At 47.4% G+C, this 24226-nt stretch overlaps 1 protein-coding gene across 2 annotated transcripts in view; it reads left to right on the top strand.

Moving 5' to 3' along the window:
- The window catches only part of GRK3 (G protein-coupled receptor kinase 3), a 126834-nt gene that overhangs the window by 86155 nt on the left and 16453 nt on the right, over positions 1 to 24226 (top strand). Inside the window, exons 10-14 of one of the 2 annotated variants that reach the window (XM_042911673.1) lie at positions 7526 to 7604; positions 9209 to 9339; positions 11514 to 11608; positions 16055 to 16162; positions 24035 to 24101. In XM_042911673.1, the coding sequence (XP_042767607.1) occupies positions 7526 to 7604; positions 9209 to 9339; positions 11514 to 11608; positions 16055 to 16162; positions 24035 to 24101 (480 nt within the window). The remainder of the gene's footprint in view (positions 1 to 7525; positions 7605 to 9208; positions 9340 to 11513; positions 11609 to 16054; positions 16163 to 24034; positions 24102 to 24226) is intronic. The other variant, XM_042911674.1, reaches the window with a different exon arrangement.

Genomic DNA, 24226 nt, shown 5'->3' with positions numbered 1-24226 from the left:
TGTAGAATCCGCATATTATCTCTGTTTAATTTGGGAGTTGGAAAAGTGCTAGCAACCATCATTATGCACACCCACGACGTCTCCCTTTAGTGGCTGTTTTATGACTTTCCTCTCTGCGGAACGTGGTTGCCGGGATGGCAGGAAATAATTGCGGCAACGGCAACGAAATCACTTGAGTCTAGTTAAGAACTGCCTGCATGACGGAGGACTGACCCAGAGAAGCTGGAGTGCAAGGAAAGTCGCTCTTGTCCCTTTGTGAACAGATAGAGAGGAAGCATCTTGGGTTACTCAAGTCCGAATTGCACTTGGGGCTGTGCGCCATCAGAAGGTGGCTCTGTCTTCGCGGCCCTTGCTGCTTTTCACCTGCTGCCGTGGACTTCGGTCATTTCCATTTCCAAAACGGTGTTTCCACCTGTTGGACAGTTTATTTGTCCATCAGCCTGGCATTTTTAGCTCAGCCTGTGTCAAAAACTCCTGCCCCGTGACTTCTTGCAAAACAGGATCCCATTCTGGCCGTTTTTGCAGTGAATGGTATGAACCTTGGCGGTTCTGTATTTGAACAGATGGGTGTGAAGACACCCAGAAAAACTCAGTGTCCCAGAAACCTGGGCAGTCCTGCGTGTGCCAGAGGGCCTGCCATCCAGCATGCAGAGGGGGTCAGGGACTCAGGGTCTCCAAGGGAAGGCAGGAAATGAGGGTGGAGTGGCCAGACCCATGCTGAGTGCCTCCCCCTGTGAATTTAAAGCTAATCACCAAGCCAAGAAGGTTTATATGCAGTGAGATATATTGGGGAGGGTGTGGCCTCCCGATAGCCTAGCTGGTTTCTAAACAGGCTCATTCTCACCGGAAGGAGAAAGGAATCAGACTTCAATGGTGAATCAAAGAACCCTTTTCGACTAGTAAGCAAGGAACCCGACACCCGGAGGGGTTAATTTCCTTACCCAGAGTCTATGGACCCTCTGACTAGTGTTCCTTTCTTACAATCACCTTCTAAGCTCTGTGTTTTTTGGTTAGCACCTATATTTAATGTATTGTGGTTTATGTTTTCCTGGGGTTCGTTTGAAGCAGTTTCAGAAAGGTTATGTGCTACCGAAGTAAAGGATTCTCATAATTTGGCTCAACCATAATAAAAAAGAACACTGTAGCTATAAATAATCTCTAACTATGTGCCTCTGCCTCCTAACATCTGGACATTGAGCATTTCAAGTAAGAGTCGTGTTGGGTGCGTGACCGCGTTGGCACCTACTTGGAACCGAAGCTAAGCAGCTCACACACTCTTGGAACCAGTAAGAATGGCATTGGTTTCTAGTTTCTATTGGAAATGTCATCGCCTTAAATTTCAAACATGGGTGTGCCCTTACTGCAGATTTTAAGTGGTAATTAAAATATTAATTTTTCATGAGCCATCTCCACACCTTGCATGTTTATTCTCGAGAAGGCCTGTGGGGAAAACGTTGGGAGTGTTGAAGAAATATACATACAGTTTTCACATAGCATTTTTATAGTTACTTTTTTCAGGCGAGGGGGAATATGGTTATGTAGATGTATCGGTCATTCTTCACCCATCTTAACCCTCCACGGGAATAAATAAAAAATTGGTCTACTACTTTGAGCTAATTTAAAAGAATTATTTATATTTTTAATTCAAGTATCAAGCCTTTTTGTTTGGTTTCATTTTTTGGGAATTAGAGGTTGATGTTTTTTACTTATCAATACATAATTTAACCACAAGTGCTGTAATAACACTATTTGGAATTTTTTCCTTTTCTTTTTTGCGAATCAAAGGCCACTTTCTCTGGTTCTTTAATCATCTTTAATTTAAAATCACCTCACTAGTACACTTAAGATCAGCATGTTGGCATGGAACTGGAGTGCCGTCCCTCATTACAGTTTTCCTTTTATTGGAAGGGTTTTTTTGTTTGTTTGCTTGTTTTTCCTTCCAATTTCAAGTTGAGTGTTTCTTCCCCCAACCTTTCAAAGAGACAGTGGCAGTACCGTTCCCAGCTTGATTCTAGAATAGTAAAAGGGTAATCTTTAGGATTAAGAACTAGGATAAGTATGTCCACAGGTGAGAATGTCCATAGCTGAGAAAGAACAGTCAGCACCTTCACTAAACAGTCACGTAGTGTCCTCCAAAGTGTCATTCATTCCTTGAAACACATTTCCGTGCCTAGATCATGTCAGGCATTCTCCTGCAGGATGGAGGGTCCCAAACTGTGACTTTGGTCCCTGCTCTTTTAGAGCTACACAGAATGAAGGAAGGTGGTAGTGTTCACATGATCTCAGAAATGTATAAATAATCAGGACACCTCTAGAAGGTGCCCGGTGCTCAGGAGGCACTTAGCAGGGAGGAGGTGGCAAGGGATAGTCCTCTGAGGTCAAAGGAGGTGTCAGTGCTTGTCTGGGTCCTGGGCGCTTCAGGAGGCTTTGCAGACTTCGGAGAAGGTCAGCTGAGCTGGGGTCTCGAGTGGTGCGTGCATAGCCCCAGATGAAGTTGGGAGTGGAGAGGGAGACCGACAGAGGCCAGGCCAGCCTGTAAAGAGCTTTCTAGGGCAATACTGAGGATTTAAAAAAGAAAAAAAAATCTTTTAGCAATTGGAGACAAAGTGTTTTAAGCAGGAAGTTAACAGAAGCCTCCTCCTGACTGCAAGGTGGAGAATTTTCTTGAAGAAATACTGCGTGCTGTATTTTATCACAGTTTTGCAGAGTTCCTGCAAAAATACAAGCTGTTTTGCTCACTACCGGTAGGAAATCAAAGAAGACAGTTCCTTGCTGAGGGTCTACCTCTATGAGGCCCTTTAGTTCTTACTGCCTTTAATTTGTAATCAAGGCAGAACATCTTAACCATAATGATGTTCACAACTGTATCAGCCCCATCGCCGAACTGCCATTTTTTCACACTGGTCGGTATTTGGTTCTTTGCGTCTCAAGCTTCCCACGAGACCTGGTGTGGTATCTGCCCAGCACCTGAGAGGTGATGGATTGCAGTCAGCATACGGATAACTGAATCGCATCCCTTTAACTGAGCTCTTACTTGACTTTGCCACAGAAGCCCAGCCTTTGTGAGCAGCGTAAGTAACATAGAACCCTGGAGAGGGTCAGGAGACTGGGGGTTGAAATCCTGGCTGGCTACCACATTTCTTTGTGACCTCAGGCAAGTCATTTCCCCTTTTTAGGGCCTTAGTTTCTTTATTTTAAAAATAAACACGCAAGACCAGGTGATTTTTTTTTTTTTTTTAAAGAGCCCTTCCTGTTCAGAAAGCCTGTGATGCTAAATCTACAGTTCGTGTCCCTTCTTAATAACATATGATCTTAAGTGAACCTATTCTGTTTGCCTTTTGCCATTTCCTTGGGGTTACCATTAGAAGGATCATATCCCATTGTGTTCAGAAATACCCCTTGGTGGAGTGAGTACAGATGCCTCTGGAGCTGGGAAAGACTCTGGCCTCACTAAGTTCTGGGTCCACCCGCCTCTCTGCTCTACAGACGAATTGCTCATCGGATCAGGAACCAGAGTGTGTGGGGAACCCCGTTCAGGAAGGAGCAGAATGAGCCATCTTCAGCAGGCTATTAAAAAGGTGGTTCCCTAAGGGCTTCCAAGTGGGAGGGTGCCCCCCACCTCCAGGAAGTCCACATGGCTTTTAACAGAAAAAGGAAAGCACTTTTATTTTGCCTGTTTAAAGCAAAATCAGCCTTGAAATCAGTAATCACTAATACCATCTCAACGGTGTTTTAAGGCAAACTAGGTAACCACAAAATGAAATTTGTAGTTCATTCTGGAAGATACATGGAAATTGTATTCAGGTTCATGAATCTCTGGTATAGAAAGGAGTCAGATTTATCAGTATGCCCTTAATACAGAGGTTTGGACGATGCAGATTCAGTGTATAGATTATTCTGTTGAAACCTGACTATTTTCTGTGGAATTTAATGATTTTTTTGTTTCTGTTAAGAAAGTGGATATAGATGTGGGGTGTTTTTTTTGGCCAGTTTCTATTTTAATCAGTTGAGTGGCGAGTATACACTGTATATAAAGAATCTAAATGGACCTAGTTATAGATCTGGCTTAGCACTGAGGAGTTTTCACAAGGGAACACAAGCATGTGTCCAGCACTCAGATCAAGGGATAGAAAGTTAGTCGTATTCCTTGGGGCACCTGGGTGGCTCAGTCGGTTGAGCATCCAACTTCGGCTCCAGTCGTGATCTTGCAGTTTGTGAGTTTGAGCCCTGCGTCGGGCTCACTGCTGTCGGTGCAGAGCCTGCCTTCAGATCCTCTGTCCCTAATCTCTCTCTCTCTCTCTCTCTCTCTCTCTCTCTCTCTCCCTCTCTCTCTCTCTGCCCCTCCCCTGCTTATGCTCTCTCTCAAAAATAAACATTAAAAATAATAAATAAAGGGGCGCCTGGGTGGCGCAGTCGGTTAAGCGTCCGACTTCAGCCAGGTCACGATCTCGCGGTCCGTGAGTTCGAGCCCCGCGTCAGGCTCTGGGCTGACGGCTCGGAGCCTGGAGCCTCTTTCCTATTCTGTGTCTCCTTCTCTCTCTGCCCCTCCCCCGTTCATGCTCTGTCTCTCTCTGTCCCAAAAATAAATAAAAAAACGTTGAAAAAAAAAATTAAAAATAAATAAATAAATAAATAAAGTTACTCATATTCCTGAAGTCTTGTGCCTCTTCCAGTCACCTCCCCCGCGCCCAGGTTAACTACTACCCAGATACCTAACACTGTCATTTAATTTGGCTTTGCCTGTTTTTGAACTTGGTATAAATGTGCCCTCTCGCATCTGGCTTCTCTCACTCAGCGTTGCTTGTGAGATTCACCTGCATCATCGCACGTGGCCATGGTACATTCTGCGGCTACGTAGCAGAGGTCCGCAAGCTGCGTATGGCCAATGGACCAGATCTGGCTTGTGGCCTTTTTTTCTGTAGAGCCCATGGACTGGCAATGGGTTTTCCGTTCCTGAGGCATGGTACAGAAAATAAACAAAGGATATGTGACAGAGGTGGCCTGGAGCCTGCAAAACCGAAAATAATTCGTGTCTAGCCCCTTGTACACAAACTTGCTGACCCTTGCTGTATAGCATTCCCCCGCGTAAAGCGACCGCGGTTCACGCGTCCGTTCTAATGCCGGTAGACATCCGGGTTACTTTCCGCTTGGGGCTCCTTTGAACAGTGCTGCGAGGAGCATTCTCTTGCGGTTCTCTTAGTGCACATTGGGTACGGGCTGCTGTGAGGTGTGCAGCTGGCGGTGGAAATGCTGACGCCTGGGGTTTGCAGACGGGGCCCAGTTTCGGCAGATGGCTCCGACCAGTTGCCAGAGCAGTTGTTGGCACCGTGCGCCCCTGGGTGTCGTATGTAGGGGTTCTGTTTACACCCTGTCTTTCCAGCCACTTGGCCTTGGTGGTCTTTTTGATTTTGCCCATTCTCTTGGGGTTTAGCGATAACCCATTGTGAGGACACATCTCCTTGGTGACCGCTGATGCCCAGCACCTGTTCATCGGCTTGTGAGCCATTCGATGACCCTCCTATGTTTAGTGCCTTTATTGATTTGTTGGCTGGTTTATTCATTCATATTGTTATTATTACTCCTACTATTGCCGTTTTTTGCCACTGCTCTGTTGGGTCGTTTGCCTTTTCCTTTATTGATTTATGAGAGCTCTTTATATATTCTAAGTATGAGTCCTTTCTGCGTGTATGGATTGCAGATATCTTTTCCTATTCTGTGACTTGCCTTTTTACTCTCTTGATAGTGTTTTCTGAAGGCCAGAAGTTCTTGATTTTATTTTTGTCCAGTTTAGCAGTACTTTCACCATTAGTGCTTTTGGGTGGCCTGAGAAATCTTTACTTACCCTAGGGTCACAAAGATACTCTCTTTGCTTTCCTCTAGAAGATTTATTGTTTTCCCTTCAGATCTTCGTCTTCCTAAAGTTGACTTTAGTGTGTGGTGTGAGGTAGGGGTGGGCGTTCACATTCTGTTGTACAAATATCCATTTGTTCCAGCATATCACGGAAGGGCCATCCTTTCCCCTCACCCTGTTGTGTCACTTATCACAAATCAGTTGACCATTTATGTGTGAGTCTATGTCAGGATTCTCTCTTCTGTTGGTCTGTCTGTTCTTGGGCTACTACCACACTGTCTGATTTACTGTTGCTTTATAATAACTTTTGGGGCACGTGAGTGGCTCAGTCAGTTAAGTTTCAGACTTTGGCTCAGGCCACGATCTCACAGTTCATGGGTTCGAGCCCCTCATCCAGCTCTGTGCTGACAGCTCAGAGCCTGGAACCTGCTTCGGATTCTGTGTCCCCCTCGCTCTCTGCCCCTCCCTTGCTCACACTCTATCTCTCTCTGTCTCTCTCTCTCTCTCTGTCTCTCTCTCTCTCTCTCAAAAATAAACATTAAAAAATATATATTTATATATATTATATATATTTATATATAATATACATAAATAAGTATATGTAAATATATAAAACTATATATAAATACATATTTATATATAATATATAAAACAAATATATATTTATATATAATATATAAAACAAATATAAATATAAAAATATAGATATATATAATATGTATAAAATAATTCATATATATATATATATATATATATATATATACACACACACACACACAATAAGTCTTAATATCTAGCACTATGACTTTTCTGGCTTTTTCTTCTAGAGTGAATTTTTCCTGGCTGTGCACATCTCCATATACATTTTGGAATCAGCTCGATTTTCACTTTAATTAAAATTGTAGCCGGGCGACTGGGTGGCTCAGTTGGTTGAGCATCCGATATTGGCTCAGGTCATGATCAAACTTTGTGAATTCGAGCCCCGCATCGGGCTCGCTGCTGTCAGCACAGAGCCCGCTTCAGATCTTGTGTTCCCGCCTCTCTCTCCATCCCTCCCCCACTCCCACTTGCACTCTCTCTCTCGAGAATAAATAAAACATTAAAAAAAATTTTTTTTAACTTGCATAGAATTTCTAGAATACTTTGGGGGAAAACTGACATCTTTACAATTGAATTATTCAGTCCCCGACTCTGATGTATTTTTCTACTTTGAAAGCTAGCTGCGTTCCCTTTTTATGCTCAGTGTCTCAAGACGGTGGTATAGATATTTCCTCCCACTGGGGTATGGTTCTTCCAACCTCAGAATCAGAGAGAGAAATGGATATTTGACTAGCCAGAACCAACATGTAGAGCAACAGAGAGCCTGGCAGGGCAGCGATATCTTTCTGTAGAGTCTGGGCCCTTTGAAGAAGCTGCAGATAGAAGGGTCATGGTTGAGTTGGCGAGAGACAAGACCTTTGAATTCATCTGCTCCACTCTGTCCGTATGCATTTTGTCATGTAACCAGGTCCGTTTTGGTGGGACGGTTAAGGTTCCTAAGGAGGGGTCTCTGTTCAACGCACAGGGCAGCGGCATGGACGAGACCTGTGGATGCTCTCTGGTAGAAGATGTGCTACCCGGGACAGCTTTTGTTTTTCTGACAAACTGTGGCTTTTTTTTTTTTTCCCTCCCTAGGACTGCCCTTTCATTGTCTGTATGACCTATGCCTTCCATACTCCAGATAAACTATGCTTCATCTTGGATCTGATGAACGGTGAGCAACACGCAGGAAGTCTGAGTGCAGAGAGAGACTTGGCCGTAACGTGAGACCTCAGCACACCCTGATCTGCACACGCCAGCAGTTTGGGTCTCTGGGATAATTGGGTTTCCCCCCGAAATTTAAGGAAACCTTCTGCTCTTCAAGTTTCCATTGAAATTCATTTTAAGTTCCCCTCTGCACCCTCCCAGTTTCTCACCAGGAAGTTTGCACTTTCCGGAAGAGATTTTCACAAACGATGTAAACTTCATCTTCTGGAACGCAGCTGGCCTAGATCTTTAATTAGCTTGTTTCCTAACCCTCAACTTTTAGGAATGAGATGCCTCATAAGAACGTAGGCCAAAGATAGAAGTATATTAGGAAGCCGACTTTGAAGGACTGGCTGTGGGCCAGCCCGGCTTCTGGCTGGACGGACCAGCCGTCCATTGGTCTTGTAAGCTATGAGTGCCGACAAAGTTCTAGCTAAAAAAGTAGCTTTCTAATGCTAGAGAGTGACACGGCATGTACTCAAAGCGTTTTCCGTAACAAGAGCTGACGTAAAAGGCATCGGGGACAACAAATGGACAGCTTCCTTTTTTGGAAATTCATTTGAAGTTCGGTTACATTTGGAGGGTTTGACCCAAAGCCAGACCTATTCAACAGCGTGGAGGAATTTCACAGACGTTAATAGTGGGCCAAGAAGCCAGACACCATAGCACATATCCTGCGTGATTCCACGGTTAGCACTCTCAGAACGGTTAAGATGAACGGACGGTGGAAGGTCAGATTGCAGTCCCCTTGGCCTAACCGAGGGGCCAGGGGCTGAGGCATTGACAGGGAAGGGCACGGGGCCTCTGGGATCCTGCACATCTTACATCTTGACCTGCCAGTGGTTCTACAGGAACACGTGTGTGTGGAAGGGAAGGTGCTTACAAAAGCAGGGGCCATACAGTGGGCACACGTGAACTTTTCTAGATCAGTAGAAGCTACTCCTTGACAGCTTATGAGAACATTCCCTTATCCTGTTGGTGGCATTCTCTCACTGTGTAACTTGAGCCCATATGGTAACTGATTTTTTTCCAAACGTTTTATTATGGAAAATTACAAACACAGGGCAAAACTGAAGAAATTGTACGGGGAACACCCAAATCCCCACCTACCTGGATTTCACCAGTTATAATTTTACGGTTGCATCCGCTTTATCATCTGTCTCTCGGTATGATCATTTTGTTTGTTTGCTCATTCCTTTATTGTCCCCGGAGCCAGTTGCCAAGCCGGCTACTGGGTCAACCATGTCATGACCTGTTCATTAGACAGGAAGTTAGTGATCCAAGCAGGTTAGCTTGCGAAGGTACACGTGGGAGCTGGATTCCCAGTCTGCGAATGATGGCTTCCTTGTCTATTGCCCCGGCCACCCACCCCTGCACTTAAGTGTTAACAATGTATAAGCTTCCTCTATACTCTCGAAAGTGTTTTGTCAGACTACGCAAGTCAAAGACAGATACATACGAAGCAGGAGCCAAGTTTCCTTTTTGTACTGCGTTCTAACGATTTAGGATGACCTTTTTTTGTTTCTTGCAAATTAACATGCTTTGCCTTGACCTGTCCTTCTCTGATTCCAGGGGGCGATTTGCACTATCACCTTTCCCAGCATGGGGTATTTTCTGAGAAGGAGATGCGGTTTTATGCCACCGAAATCATCCTGGGGCTGGAGCACATGCACAATCGGTTTGTTGTTTACAGAGATTTGAAGGTAAGGCAGTCTGGTTTCGGGACCTGCGCGGTAGGTATCGCGGTCACGGGTGTCCAGACGGTCCCTTCTCTTTCATAGGACCTGCCGTTTTCCTCATCTGAGCCCTGGGGAAGTCACCTCTGTGTGGTATCCATCTGTCCAGACCCTAAACTCTATTCCAGGATCTCCCTTCCTTCCTAGTTGTCACTGTCCACCCAGTGTGTCCTACCCTGCCTGGTGCAACACACATACTAACTCAAAAGTTTTTCATTGGTTAATGAATGAAAAGCAAGCCAGGAGTTACTTGGTGTTGCCGATTTTACAATTAATTGTAACGCACTTAATGTTCACTAAGCAGCCGATTCGGCCATGGCTCTATGTTAGAACTCGTGATGTTCAAAACTGAACAAGCAAAGAACATGCATCTTCTGGGATTCATACACCGGTAAACTGAGGCGTAGAACGGCCGAGCCACAACTCCTCCGAGGCAGGGCCAATCAGCCTGCAGAACTTTCCCCCTGCAGGCCACTCTGAGAGTTGCACATTGTTTTAAGACTATGTTCAAAATCACCAACAGATTTGTAGATCCTTGAACTGCAGAGCCCTAGACTGTTGGTGCCTGGGCTTCTCCACTCTCACTCTCCCTGGACTGGGAAGAAAAGGCAGTGAGTCCATTCCGAGTCTCCCCCTTCTGAACCACGATGCTCGGTCCTGGGTTCTGCGTTTATGAGGGAGCTGGGGTTTTGCTCAGTATGTCCATAGGGACACTTGTGGTCAGAAGACCGGGATAGAGACAAAAGAGACCTTGACAAATGATAGAAATGATCAGGCAGATACATAAATGGGCACATGATGACGCGAAGAAAAACGAGAGGACAGACAGTCTCCCAAACTGAGAAAGCAGTCCGGGAGGACGTGTTTGCCTCCTCTTTCAGATTCCTTCTGGAACAGACCCAGGGCCACCGACTGAAATGTACAGCTTATGCTCCCTTTTCTCTAAGTAGCTATGTTTTGATCGGCTGCCTTAGCTTTTTAAAGTTACCTTCTAAGAATCTAAAAGATGGTATTTTCTTTTTGAGCCTCTTGGCTTTTTTTTTTTCTTCACAAAATGCTTTGTACAAGTTAAGGCTTTCTGCAAGGTTACAGAATTACTCCCTTAGTTTTCATCTGAGCATGAAGGAGACAAAAATATATTTTCATTGAATTAGAAATAATTAGGCAGTGGTTGGCACCTGACATTTTGTTCCCCTGCTCCGTGAGTTTTGCAGGAGAATATAATACATGCTGAAGGCCCTTGAAGCCCTATTGTAATACATTTTAATTTAAATCTATAACCGGTCTCTAATCATCTTTATGCTGTATCTTGTTTTTGTTTTCGAAGCTATTTAGTAGGCAGTGGTATTATTTAATTTCTATTCAAACTGAATTCTAGTCACTCATGATTATTCATGCTTGAGTTTTATAATAGCATGCCATTATTTTTATTTCAAGCAAAACAATAGTTGATCTCCAGCAGAAAAATATTAAGATGACTGTAATTCGGCGTGTATTAGGGAGAGGAGCTTTGTTTTCCTTGCTCATGCCGACTAAATCCAATGTCAGCGGATGTATGTCATCAGAGTTGTGCTGAGAATCACAGTGGGTCATTCGGTAGGGTCCTGTGTTCTGATTACGCACTCACAGGCGTGCCGTTCGAGATCGGTGTGGCACGGTGGAGTGTTCTGGTTTCTTCGGTCAGCGTTTGTACGTTCTTGTGAGCTTCCTTTCTGTTCTGTGCCTCGTGGCCTCATTCCCGGAGCCCTTTGTGGGTCACAGAAGCCAAGAAGCTGGTGGGCTCACTCCCTTTGTGGAGAGGCGCGCTGTTCTGGCCGGGCCACAGTCCCCACGGGGGAAAGGAGCTACTTTCTATCTCTGGTGAACTGTGGTCATAAACCAACCCCCCCCCCCGCCCAAAGCTCCCTGCCCTGTGTCTCCTTATCTCATGAGTAGGCTCCTTTGTGTCTGTCATTGCCACTTTCCTGCTGGACTTAAACGTGAAAAGGGTTACTTCCCGTGTTATACCCCACTCGGATGTGATAGTATGGAACTTGTGTTTAGATGAAACGGTAAGTTACCAAGTGCGTATAGTTTCAGAAATTCTCAAAGCCCGGTGACAGTCTGGGGACTCTTGAAGATCATCTTGTCTTTCTCTTTAGCCTGCAAATATCCTGTTGGATGAACACGGACACGTCAGGATATCCGATCTCGGTCTTGCCTGTGACTTTTCCAAAAAGAAGCCACATGCGAGTGTGTGAGTAGCACCTCAACTCTCTTCACTCCTGTTTCTCTCCACGACGCGTTGATTCGCTCAGACCCCGATCTGGTCACTTGCTCCCCCTGCTTTTTCTTGCTAGAGGTGATTCTTAATATGTGATAATGCTGGGAGGGGGGCAGGTCCCAAATCCCTGGCGATGGGAGACGAGATAAGCGGGGAGCGTGGATGGACCCAGAGAGCGATGTCAGGGGCCGGGGTATCTCTGCAGCACACCCGAGCCCACGATGGCAGGGTGACCCTTGTCAGTCAGTTTCCCTGCTTGACCGCAGTCTTCTCCGTAAAGTAGAGGCCGTAGCAAATGCCTGCAAGTTGTCTGTCCTACAGATAAGGGAAGTCTGTGTGCCTGGGAAGGTGCAGAGACATCTGTGTGGAACGCTCCAAGGGAGGCCCAGAGGTCGAGTGTCTCTCTCCAGCTACTTTTCTCCTTCATTTGCAAAATGGCTTTTTTTTTTTCCCCCCCGAAGGGAAATTAGGAATCTTTTTTCTTTTTTTTTTTTTAATTAAAAACACAAATCATCTGCTCGCAGGTCATGGTAGACTGGGGCATTTATTACATCAGTCCTCCAGCAGACCATGTGGAGGGAACCCCATGCCCCGCAGCCCCCAGCCAGCACCTGACCCCCCCGCACGCCCCCCCCCCCCCCCCGGAAGCTTGAACACGGGGCGTAAAGCTACCACACCAGGGCTCCGCAGAAGCAGAATGACACGTCATTTCTGTTTCTTCGGCTATCAGTTTATCTGAGTGGAAAGTATAGACATGTGTGCGGTCTGTGGAAGGGCAGATGAGTGTTGCTTTTATCCTTTCTCTTTGTCAATGGATCACTCTCAGCACTGAAATCTTGGAAAATTACATTTTCATTGTCCACCTTGAGCTAACATTCATCTCCGTGGTGAATGGGCCTGATGAAACTCCCCGGGGTCTCCTGTCACGCATCCATTCAGAAACTAAAGCCCAGACCCTTCTTTTTGTGGGTCTAGAGGTGGCCCTGCATGGCAGTGCTGGAGGAGGGCCTGCGGTAAATCAGAAGCGCCTTGTGAGGCCCCGATCAGATGTGAACGGAGGATAGCACCGATTCTGAAAACACGTTTCCCCCTTCCCTCAGAATCCGGGGTGCTGTGATAACAGCGTTAGCATTTTGCCGGCACTTTACAATTATGAGGCCAGAACCTGTGGTCGTATAAGCTTCTCTCGGCAAGTTCATCAGACATTTTTAAGAGGGTTGTTTGAATTTTTAATGCTGCAGCCATTTGGTATGCTAATTTCTTCAATTTAGTGTGGCCGCCACTGAATACGAATCCGAGAGCTCAGAAAAGTTAATCTTGCAAAGGAATTAACTTGCAGCGATGGGATGGCGTTATTTATTTCCTTACAGAGCTGCACCCGCTTCTTACTGTAATTCACCTGTCGGCCCCAGGAGGCGGGCTGCTCTCAAGATTCCAGCAGCAGCTACAAAAAGGGGTAGGCGTGGGAAGGTTGGTTTCTACGCTTACATGATCATAGTGAGGCCACTATATAAAAAAAAGATAAAGGCGCAACCAGATGCTTTTTTTTTTTTTTTTTTTAAGTAGAGGGGGCATGACTGGGATAGGAACAGGCTTCTGAGTCAGCAGATCTGGGTTCGAATCCTCTTCCAAGCCGTGCTTCCCTTCTCCCCTCTCTAAAAAGGACATAACAACGAAGTTTATTTCGTCTGATTGTTGTGAGGGTCAAGTCAACTGACTAATACGGCAAGTTTTTATGTGACATTGGCCGGGTGCTAGGTGCAGGCAATGCTGTGGGGACCCCTTGGAGCCGGCTGTGCGGGAGGTGGCCCTTGAGTGGGTGGTGGCGTGCCAGGAGCCACAGCACTCACCGTGTCATCGGTTGAACATCCGCTGTCCCAGGTGTGCTCAGCTGCTGTGAATACGCTATGATCTTCATAGAAACACCAGACGTTATAGGTAGAATTATCTACTTTATGGTACAGTCCCTGAAGTCCAGAGAAATCGAGGTCACAGCCCTGGCACATTGTGGGGCTAGAATTACAGTCCAGTTCGGTCTCCAGAGCTTATACTTGGGCGACCTCCCGGAGGCTCGATGAGTAATTTAGGGCCAGAATTTCACCCTGGACTTGGTTTCTCGAGTCTTTTCAAAACTGTAGATGTGATCCTTGAACTCCATCTAGCTGGTCCACCTACAAGAAGTGTTGTGGTTGAGGTCCCCAGTTTGGGCTTAGGTTTAGTCCATTTAATGACGGGATCAAGAATTATTGTAAATGGAAAGTTAACTGTGCAGTGGCCCCGAAAAGTCAAAAACTTCTGTAATTGAACAGATTACCAGTGCCCGATTTGAGTTCCAGCTTATTCGCTGTAAGAACACAAAGTTGCATCTCATGTCACAGTGTTCTCAAAACCTTCACGTGTTCTTTCAGTATTTGTAGTAGTTCGGATCGTCAGGGGACAATGTTGTCAGGAAGCATCAGTAGCTGCCATGCGGGCAGAGTCAGAAAGCCATGGGGGCAGGTGGACCCGTATTTGGCTCCGATTGTGGCCAGTGTCATCATCTTAGAGAGCTGATCTGCATTAACCTATTGTGTTTACCCTCGCTGTACTTTCCCTTTCCAGAATTGGGTTCTGATCCCAAGAATCATAGGCTCACAATTCATGACAAAGGTCTGTCCGGGCAACACTGAAATTAACCCTTCCCAGAGACTGGTTTGGAGACCCCCTCATAGAAATCTCCAGTACCCTCACAGCGTGGCTAGGTGACCTTATGCCATCAGACTTTGGATTCCGGATGGTGGGGCTACTGCTGGTGCTGGACCCGCCTGTGAAGGACCAGCGCCCCTGTTCACTGTCTGAGAGCAGCCTTCCAAATAGAACTTGTTAGACAAAGAGCTCTGGCGACAGTGCTGATCCTGGGTCAGTAATGATCATGAGTGATCCAGGAGCACTTTCTGAGCAGATTCTCAGTGAGCATAGAGATTAAAGGCCCTGACGTGGATTGAGTTCTTCTGTGCCAGGACTGTTCTTAACCCATCACGTATATGTAATCCGCACGGCAACCTTGCGCAATGAAGTGTTATCTTATCACCCATCTTGTCTGGGAAGAAGATCAGTGAGGGGTGGACAGGTTGGAGGGTGTGGCTTTTGCAGGCGCCCTTTCGGGCTGCGTCTGTGCAAGCCCCCATGAGCCCCCTCTTGCTCTTCTTGATGGAACAGTGCACACTTGGATCCTTAAGGAGGAGCCCAGAATCGACCAATGGGAGGGGATTCGAAGTTGCAGAAGAGTGCATATTGCAGTTAAAACAGTTGTCCTCCCAAATCTTTCAGCTTCTGAAAAGCATCCTCACATTTGCTTAGCCGGGTCCTCTGACCTGTTGGTAGCCCTTAAAACCTGACACAGGGTTTCTCTATCTTTTTTGCTTTTTAAGTTTATTTTAAGAGAGAGAGAGTGGAGGGCAGGGGGTGGGACAGAGAGAGGGAGAGAGATCCCAAGCAGGCTCTACACTGTCAGTGCAGAGCCCAACGCAGGGCTTGATCTCACAAACTATGAGATTTTGATCTGAGCTGAGATCAAGAGTCAACCACTTAGGGGCGCCTGAGTGGTTTAGTCAGGTAAGCGTCCAACTTCGGCTCAGGTCATGATCTCCCGGTTCGTGCATTTGAGCCCCGCATCGGGCTCTGTGCTGACAGCTTGGAGCCTGGAGCCTGCTCCAGATTCTGTGTCTCCCTTTCTCTGTCCCTCCCCTGCTCACATTGTCTCTCTCTCTCTCTCTCTCTCTCAAAAAACGAATAAATGTTAAAAAAAAAAAAAAAAGAGTCGGATTCTTAACCTACTGAGCCACCTGGGCGCTCTGGATTTCTCTTTCTTTTGTACCTGCCGGCTTGTGCCCCTCTTCTTCCCCACTCCCTCAGGGTCTGTCGCTGACTCTGTGAGTAAGTAGCCCCCACACTTACCATGTGTCCGCCCAGGTCCTCAGCACAGAGGGTGGCACCACACAGGAGGGATGTCCATCCCTTCTGGTCCGTGGCACCACCTGTAGGTGCCCGCTTATCGTCCCCTCCCCCACTTCACCTCTGCCCCTTGCGCATCCTCACTGGAGCTCTGGACCGGGCAGGAGACCCCCTAGCCCTCCATCGCGGTAGTGCAGGAAGACCAACATGGTTCAGATTTCTCCTCCCAGACCGGACCTTGCGTTCTCTCACGTTTACCTCATACTGTCATTTGTTTATATTCCCTCCTACACTAACGAAGACGGAAACGGTCGATTTCCCATTGGGTGCTGCATGGCTCACGTTGGGCGGGATCCCCATCGTCCCCTCCGCCTCCTTTATGGCCGCTGCCATTTAACAAATGGCGTCTGAACCCCTTGTCGAGCTGTTGACATTTCCTAAGGTGGGCATGCCCCCCTAACTGCGTGTACACTTTCTTCTCCCTAGTGGCACCCATGGGTACATGGCTCCTGAGGTGCTGCAGAAGGGGACGGCGTATGACAGCAGTGCTGACTGGTTCTCCCTGGGCTGCATGCTTTTCAAACTTCTCAGAGGGTGAGTGAACCGCATCCTTTTCAAACTGCTGCCATGGTGTGTCCCGGGATCAGAATCCAGACTGGTTAGACATCACTGGGCCTCACATCCTCTTCGGTCACACGTGGTAACCTGGATGGTGACCCTGGCTCTTCCTGCCTCGTAGAAGGGAGAGCTTTGTGCCCGGAAGCTTTTAGGCAGAAGCTTACAGGTTCATATTTTTGTTCCATGCCAACACATTCAAACCTAAAAAAAAAAGACTGCTTTGAAATAGCCCCATCGAGGACCCTGATTTGGGAGCACAAGTGTTATTTTAAGATGTGAATCACTGAAGAAGGTAGGATACTTTTTCTTCTGCTAGGAATCAGTTACTCATGATTGTCTCACCCACGTCATGCATTTTGAGGGTCACAAGAAAGGACCCAAGATCCAAAGCAAACTGATTTTAAAAGCGTGCATTTATTTGTAAGCATGCTGAAGTTAATTTGTGCCTTTTTTTTTTCTCGAACACAAAAATGAAACTGCGTAATTCTGTGTTTTTTTTTTTTTTTTTTTTTTTTTTTCAACGTTTTTTATTTATTTTTGGGACAGAGAGAGACAGAGCATGAACGGGGGAGGGTCAGAGAGAGAGGGAGACACAGAATCGGAAACAGGCTCCAGGCTCCGAGCCATCAGCCCAGAGCCTGACGCGGGGCTCGAACTCACGGACCGCGAGATCGTGACCTGGCTGAAGTCGGACGCTTAACCGACTGCGCCACCCAGGCGCCCCACGTAATTCTGTGTTTTTAATTAATCGGTGTTAGTTCTCAGCCACCAAAGATGGTGAAATAGAGCGGAAGGATTATGAAATGAAAGCGCTGTCAAAATATGTTCTCCCTTTGAACACAACGATTATGTTAACACTTCCATTAATGTTTGAGAATTTGCAGCCAACTGGAGTGGGACTCTTGAAGTTTTGCAAATATGGTTTTGGTTATTCCTCATTCACAAAGATACAGAAAGCACTTCATGTTAAAATTTCCTGGTCAAGTTTCCCCCTCTCATGGTTCTGCTGTGAAACGGGTCTGGTCGTTTGCCGGGCTTTTCACATTTCCACGGGGAAGCCTCGTGGAGCACGGCCACATCTTCTCATGGTGTTTAGCACATGCCTCAGGGCGGCCGGATTCCATGTTTCCCCCCAGATTAGGTTCCAAGTGCCCTGGCCGCTTCCCCAGGACCCTGGTAATCGAGTTGTTCTCTGCTCCCGGTTTTCACTGGGGAACTTAAATTGTGTTATTTCTCAGAGAGTCAAGCCCTGTTGGGCCTTAATTGAATTACTGTATTTGTGGAGCCTGGATGGGCCTAATTCACGTCATCGGACTCGCTGACCTAATTAGAGAGTTTCTGCAGGACAGACCAGAGAAGACCACTTCCCACGCGAGATGTGGGGAGTGGGAAAGCCTCCGCACGCGTGGTGAGTGTGTGGAGACGCGCCCGGGTCTCTGGACATCCTCTGGAGATGGGGTTGGAGGTGCGGAATCCACACTCACAAAATTGTGAGATGATAAAATTCTGTGCATTGGCGAAACCATTGCATACGCCAAGTCCAGATTCGAAAATCAACAGTAACATGTCACAGGGGAAATGAAACCTGCAAAGCCAGGCATTCAGGGCTTTGTTCACTTCTTTAGTCTGTTTATAATAACGTCCATGTGTGTAGATTGGGGATGATCTGGTGTGACACCGCTTTTAAAAAGACCAGAATATTTAATTACTAACAATATGCCAGCAATGTGATTTGGGGCTAATAAGGTGAATCCGGGGGCGCCTGGGTGGCTCGGTCGGTTAAGCGTCCAACTTCGGCTCAGGTCATGATCTTGCGGTCCGTGAGTTCGAGCCCCGCGTCGGGCTCTGTGCTGACAGCTCGGAGCCTGGAGCCTGTTTCAGATTCTGTGTCTCCCTCTCTCTGACCCTCCTCCGTTCATGCTCTGTCTCTCTCTCTCTCTCAAAAAAAAAAAAAAAGCATTAAAAAATTAAAAAAAAAAAAAAAGTGAATCCAGCTGTATTTAGCCCCAATTCAGATTGGGAGTACCGAATTGGGAGGTTTCATTCTTCATGAAGTCCGTGATCGGGCCTGGTGGGGAAGTGTGGCTTCCTGCCCAGAGGAGTCCTGGCTGGCGGGAAGACATCCAGAGGGGTTCCCCAAGGAGGGGATGGATGAGACGAGGGGACAACGGTGACAGACCTTGAAACCATGGCTCCTATGGAAAGGTAGGAAGAGCTGAGTACAAGGCTTAGGGGGGCCCTAATGGCTTCTGGCTGGTGGAGGGTCCATCGTCAGGGAGGGGCTATATGCATGCTGCACTGCAACCAGGAGCAGGCATTTAAGGAGGGGAAAGATTTCACTTGGACACAAGAATGCCCACTGGAGCATTTGAAGGAGTGTTGTACCTCACAGGTAGTGAGGTCCCCGTCACTGCTGGGGGACCATCCCTTGAGTCTGGCATAGAAAGAATCCTTCCAGTGTATAATAGATAGGACCAGATGAGTCTTCCCCAGTAAGATTTATGATTGTTTTTAATGTTTATTTGTTTATCTTTGAGAGAGAGTGTGTGAGCAGGGGAGGGGCACAGAGAGAGTGGGAGACAGAGAATCCAAAGCAGGCTCCACACCTCCAGCACAAAGCCCAATGCAGGGTTTGAACCCACAAACCATGAGAACGTGGCCTGAGCCGAAATTGGATGTTCAACTGACTGAGCCACCCAGGCGCCCTGGGGTTTATGATCCTGCGCTATCCTTTGCATTCCTTGTTTGGAAGCCATTCACGGGAAGGACAGAGCACTGAAACCGAAGGGCAGGGAGACGTTGTTTGATTGATGTGATTTCGAGTAAATTTGGTAAATATTTATTGAGTACCTGCAATATGCAAGAGGCTGTGCTTGGTGCTCTGGGGAGAGGAAGGGAGGGAAGGAGGAAGCCACATCGGGTCCTTAAGGAGCTGGCGGGAGAGTAGAGATGTCTACACCCAGGAGCAAGGCCAGCCGCAGTGTCCGGGGGCACAAAAATGGGTCCCAGGGCTAACTTGGGAGATCGGGGCCAACTCCACTCAGGAGATGCTCTGTGAAGCGAGCTTGAAAGAGGATGGCGATTCCAAGACTGGGGCAGAGTAGACACGTTTTCTTCGGGGAGCAGACAACGCTGGGCAGTTTGCCTTTCGCCAGCTGTGATCTGGGCGGGGCGGGTCACTGACAAGAGGATGGAGAGTGTGCTCGGGGAGAAGGTTGAGGAGATTGGGCGGAGATCGGAGAGGCTAGAACACTGTGCCGGGGAGTTGGGGCTTTGCTCTCGAGGCCCCGGAGCCTGGAGGCTTTTATGCAAAGGAGGGATACAGCTGGGGTGTCTGTCAGAAGAAGGTGACTGGACAGAGGGAGATTGGGACAGGTGCAGGGACCCAGGCGAAAAGCCAGGAGCACTCAAGCTAGCCCTGCAGCCCCGGGACCAGGAAGGGGGCAAGTGGTGGACCTATCTTGCTACGCTGAGGGGTGGGGGTGGCAGTTGCTGTTTTTCCGGATGGGTGCTCAGATACAGAAGCTAAGGGGTCGGATTCGAGGTAGCTGGGGCGAGAGTGACGTCATTACCAGAATCCGTGGTTGTAAAATGTCAGTGGTTCCTATTAAACTGATGTTTATTGAGGGACCTTCAGGAGCAAAACACCGTACTGGGGTCAGTAGGGGAAGGGGCTGTGCCCAGGAGGCTTCATCCCCTTCAGCTGCAGATGAGGGGACAGTGTCACCTGTTCCACTTCACAAGGTCATGTGTGGGGAAGACACGGAAAGTATGTCTGGAAGTGACCTATTCAGTTTTCACTGGCCGCCTAGAAGGGAGCCCTGAGCAGCTAGCTGGGTTTTTTTCCGACACAAGGGGCTGAGGAAGCAAGGCAGCAGGGCAGGGGGACGATGGGGAGAACACCAGCCCACAGGCCCTGCCCCCCTGCTTCCTGGTGTGCTCACAGGACAGCCACGGTTCAGGTCCTTGCAGAATGGACCCGATGCCTTGCCAGCCGCTGCCCAGCGCTCGGCCACCACCCCAGGGGCGCTTGGCAATGCCCGGAGACGTTTTTGGTTGTCACAGCTTTGGAAAGGGCTACTTCTGACATCTGGCAGGTGGGGTACAGGGATGCTGCTAAACATCTCCCAGTAGTCAGGACGGGCCTCGCTGCCCCAGCAAAGCGTTGCCCAGCCCAGAAGGTCAATGGCGCTGAGGATGAGCAAGTCTGCTCTTAGCCTGTCTCTTCCTTCCCATGCCCATGCAGTGAGGTTGAACAGGTGGTCACCAACATTCTGTGGTTGAATGCTTCCTTACATGGACCCGTGTATCCCCACTGCCTCTGCTGAAACACTGGTCTGCAGCCCCCACTTTGACTCGACACCCTAGGAGACCACCACAGGGCCTGAGGGAAAGGAGCAAGCTGTCCCAGCTTGAGCTCGCGTTCTGCACCCCTGGACTGACAGTGATGGACCGAGCCGTTCAGAAGCCATGTGTCTGGGAGGTGTCACTGTTTCCCCCTCAGGTGACTTTGTCTGGTATTGAACATGTGTCCTTGTTGCAAATGTGTGGGATAGCTGTCATGATCCTCCAACCAGATTTCAGATGTCTGTTAAGGAAAAGAATTGATGTGACAGTGGCTTTGATCCTAAACTTGTCACCACTGATGGTCTGTCCCCGAAGCTGTCAGATGCAGGGAAAGAGCCTGGACGGTGCTCTGGGGACAGCTGAGCTCTGCCCGAGGTTACTGAGATTGTTCCTGTATGGAAGAAACAGGGAATGTTTATAAATATTTTGGCAGCTACTGGCTTAGGTTCAAAACTCCTATTTGACGTAACGTATGATCTTTTTCGTATTCTAAAATTAATTTTTGGCTTAAGAGTTTTGAATCACTCGTACTTAGAAATGTACTGCTTTTGAGCTCATTGTTTCACTGAGTGTGATGTGTGTGTGTGTGTGTGTGTGTGTGTTTTCCCAGCATTTCCGACATCTTGAGCGATTTCCCAACCCTTTTGGGGGAAATTTGCAGCGCGCCCACTCGGTCTGTAATTCACAAGCCACATCTGACCACCACACATGTGAATTTCATTCCCGCCGCACTTCCCGGCTGCAGCCAGCGTGTTGCACGCCCTGCAGGGGGAAGCGGCCGCCCTGCTAGCTGCCGGCGGGCCGGATACCCTCCCCTATTTAAAGCGGCTGCATCAGGGAGCGGAGCAGCTGCAAGGCACACAGGGTCTGTGGGTACCACGTGCCTGCCTCAGAGCGGAGGTCGTTACCGTCGTAGGGTCTCTTTAACGTTTTCCAAAATAGACACAGCGTCTTTGGCTTTGTGCACAAAGAATAATCAAGACTACATTGGAAACAGATGTGCAGCGCGATTTTGAACTTGAAAGACCAAACTTTCTCAGCGCCGCAAGCCCAGAACCGAATCGCTGAAAAGCATTTCCGACCATTTTGTATGCAGTCGGGCACGGACTAGCTATGTTTCTAGCACGGGACCGGGGCAGGGTTCATGCGCTGGAAATGGGTTTGGCCCCACTGACTTTAACTCCGCTCCCCCCTGCCAGCCTCCCTCTGGTCTCATGAAAGACGTTTTAAATTTAGCACAGAGCATTTCTGTCAGAACACAGCAGGCCTTCTCTGCAAGGGTCAGGGCACAGCCCTTTCCTTCCGGCGGCAGACGCAGGCAAGTGCATGGGGGTCGGGAGCGGGAGTGGGGTCCCCCGGCACCGCACACAGGAGCCAGACCGGCAGGAGCTGCCACAGTGCCAGGAGATCCGCACACAGTCCCTTTTCGTGGGTTCAGGGGCTTTGTGGGGTGGAAACAGCCATGTCCAGCAGAGAGGCTAACGTTTTAGTAAGATTTAATAAGCGTTTATTCTTTTTCTCTTGAACCATGAACGTGTTAATATCTCTGTGTCTTTTGCAGAGGAGAGTGATACAAGTAATGGTTTTTTTTAGATGTTACTATCTTATAAATAACAGATACCATTTGACAAATGCCATTTGTTATTATATCCTATTTGCTTTTTTTTAATGTTTACTTTTGAGAGAGAGAGAGAGAGAGAGAGAGCAAGCATGAGCACGAGCAGGGGAAGGGCAGAGAGAAAGGGAGACACAGAATCTGAAGTAGGCTCCAGGCTCCAAGCTGTCAGCACAGAGCCCGACACGGGGCTTGAACCCACAAACTGTGAGATCATGACCTGAGCCAAAGTCAGACACTTAACGGGCTGAGCCACTCAGGTGCCCCCATTATTTGCTTTTTCAATGCAGTAATTTTACATTTTTATTTTTGGACACGAAGAGGTTGAAAAGGACATTTCCAGCCAAAATCTAGTTTAAAGATTAGCGTATGTTTGCTTAACCGTAATTCACCTTGCTTTATATTTTATTACTTTCAAGAGATGGAAATTACTTTCTATTCTGTTGCATGATAAGGAGGAAAACAAAGCATTAGAGTGCCCTCTCTTGTACGAAATGAACATTAAAATCCTGAAAATAATAAAGGCTCTGAAATGTAATAATCTTTTCCAAGAGATGATTCAGTGCAGACTTCTCTAATTCAGCAGGATGGTCAGAGCGGTAGTAATACGTAGTGAGTGGACAAATACAAGGTTTAGTTCCCTTCCTAAATCACATTCATTTATGTGCTCAGTATTCTAGTCCACTGAAGACACTTCCAAATATTTTATAGAGTATCTTGCCTCTGATTATGTTATATATGCCTTAGAAATAAATCTGTAGGATTTGTAATTTTATGGGCCTGTCTTGCTATCTAAGAAAACTCGTGTGTGTGTGTGTGTGTGTGTGTGTGTATCTTCTTTAATTTTCAAATAAATAAAGAAGGCCAGGATTTTGTAATTTGCATGTTTACTGCAAACTCTTTTGATAAGATTTCCTTTAAAAGCCAGCTTCTCTGGGGTTTTCACAACAGGGTAAAGAGGAAGAATGATTTGTTTTTACACAGTTTATCCAGCAGGCATTTGTTGGATAAAGTAAGATTCATCTTCATGAAGTTCACGAATGACTGCTGGGTCAGCCCCCTCCTGCATACTGCCGCTTACTACCGGCACCTCCATTGTTTTGTTGTTCCCTTCGCTGTTCCCGAGATGCGACCTTAGGCCCATTTACAGATGAAGAAATCGTTGCTGTTGGTTTCCATGACTGGCTCACAGCCAGTGAACACCCAGTCACGACCTTGAATCCAGGTCTGTCGACCGCTAGATTTGGGGCTCTCCCAAAGTAAAACATGAGTGAGCAGCTCTCACAGCCATGGATGGCCTGGGGGCACTGGGTTAGTTTCTGTCTGTTATCATCAAAGGAAGGTATTGCTTAAAGTTACGGGGCTGTTCCCCTTGGTGTGTTTTGTTTCCACTACAGTTCTCTGTGGGTTTTTTTTTGTTTTTTGTTTTTTTAAATTTTTTTTTAAGTTTATTCATTTTTGAGAGAAAGAGACAGAGTGTGTGAGCAGGGGAGGGGCAGAGAGAGAAGGAGACACAGGATCCAAAGCAGGCTCCAGGCTCAGAGCCGTCAGCACAGAGCTAGACGTGGGGCTCGAATTCACGAACCGTGAGATCATGACCTGAGCCGAAGTCAGACATTTAACCGACTGAGCCACCCAGGCGCCCCTCTAACGATATTTTAAAATATCTCGGGAAATATGTTTGCTGGTCAGCCCCCCTTTCAGAACCTAACGCACCCCAACACCAGTGTTTCTCTGGAAATGGTAAATGTGTATGGCTTTGGTGTTTCTGTCGTTTCGGATGAACAGTGACAGAACACAGTCCTCTCTGCAGGTGTGAGCCAGGGACGCGTGTGTGCTGAGAATCCCGATACCACATCATCACAGAGTGTTGTTCGTTTCCACAGGCACAGCCCTTTTAGACAACACAAAACCAAAGATAAACACGAGATAGACCGGATGACTCTCACCGTGGTAAGGAGACTGAAAACTCCATTTTTTTTTTTAGTGTCTATTTATTTTGAGAGAGAGTACGCGTGTGAGCAGGGGAGGGGTGGGCAGGGGGAGAGAGAATCCCAAGCAGGCTCCACACTGGCATT

The sequence above is a fragment of the Panthera leo genome, chromosome D3, assembly GCF_018350215.1.
Source record: "Panthera leo isolate Ple1 chromosome D3, P.leo_Ple1_pat1.1, whole genome shotgun sequence".
Lineage (NCBI taxonomy): Eukaryota > Metazoa > Chordata > Mammalia > Carnivora > Felidae > Panthera > Panthera leo.
This window is presented reverse-complemented; position numbering and strand designations above follow the sequence as displayed.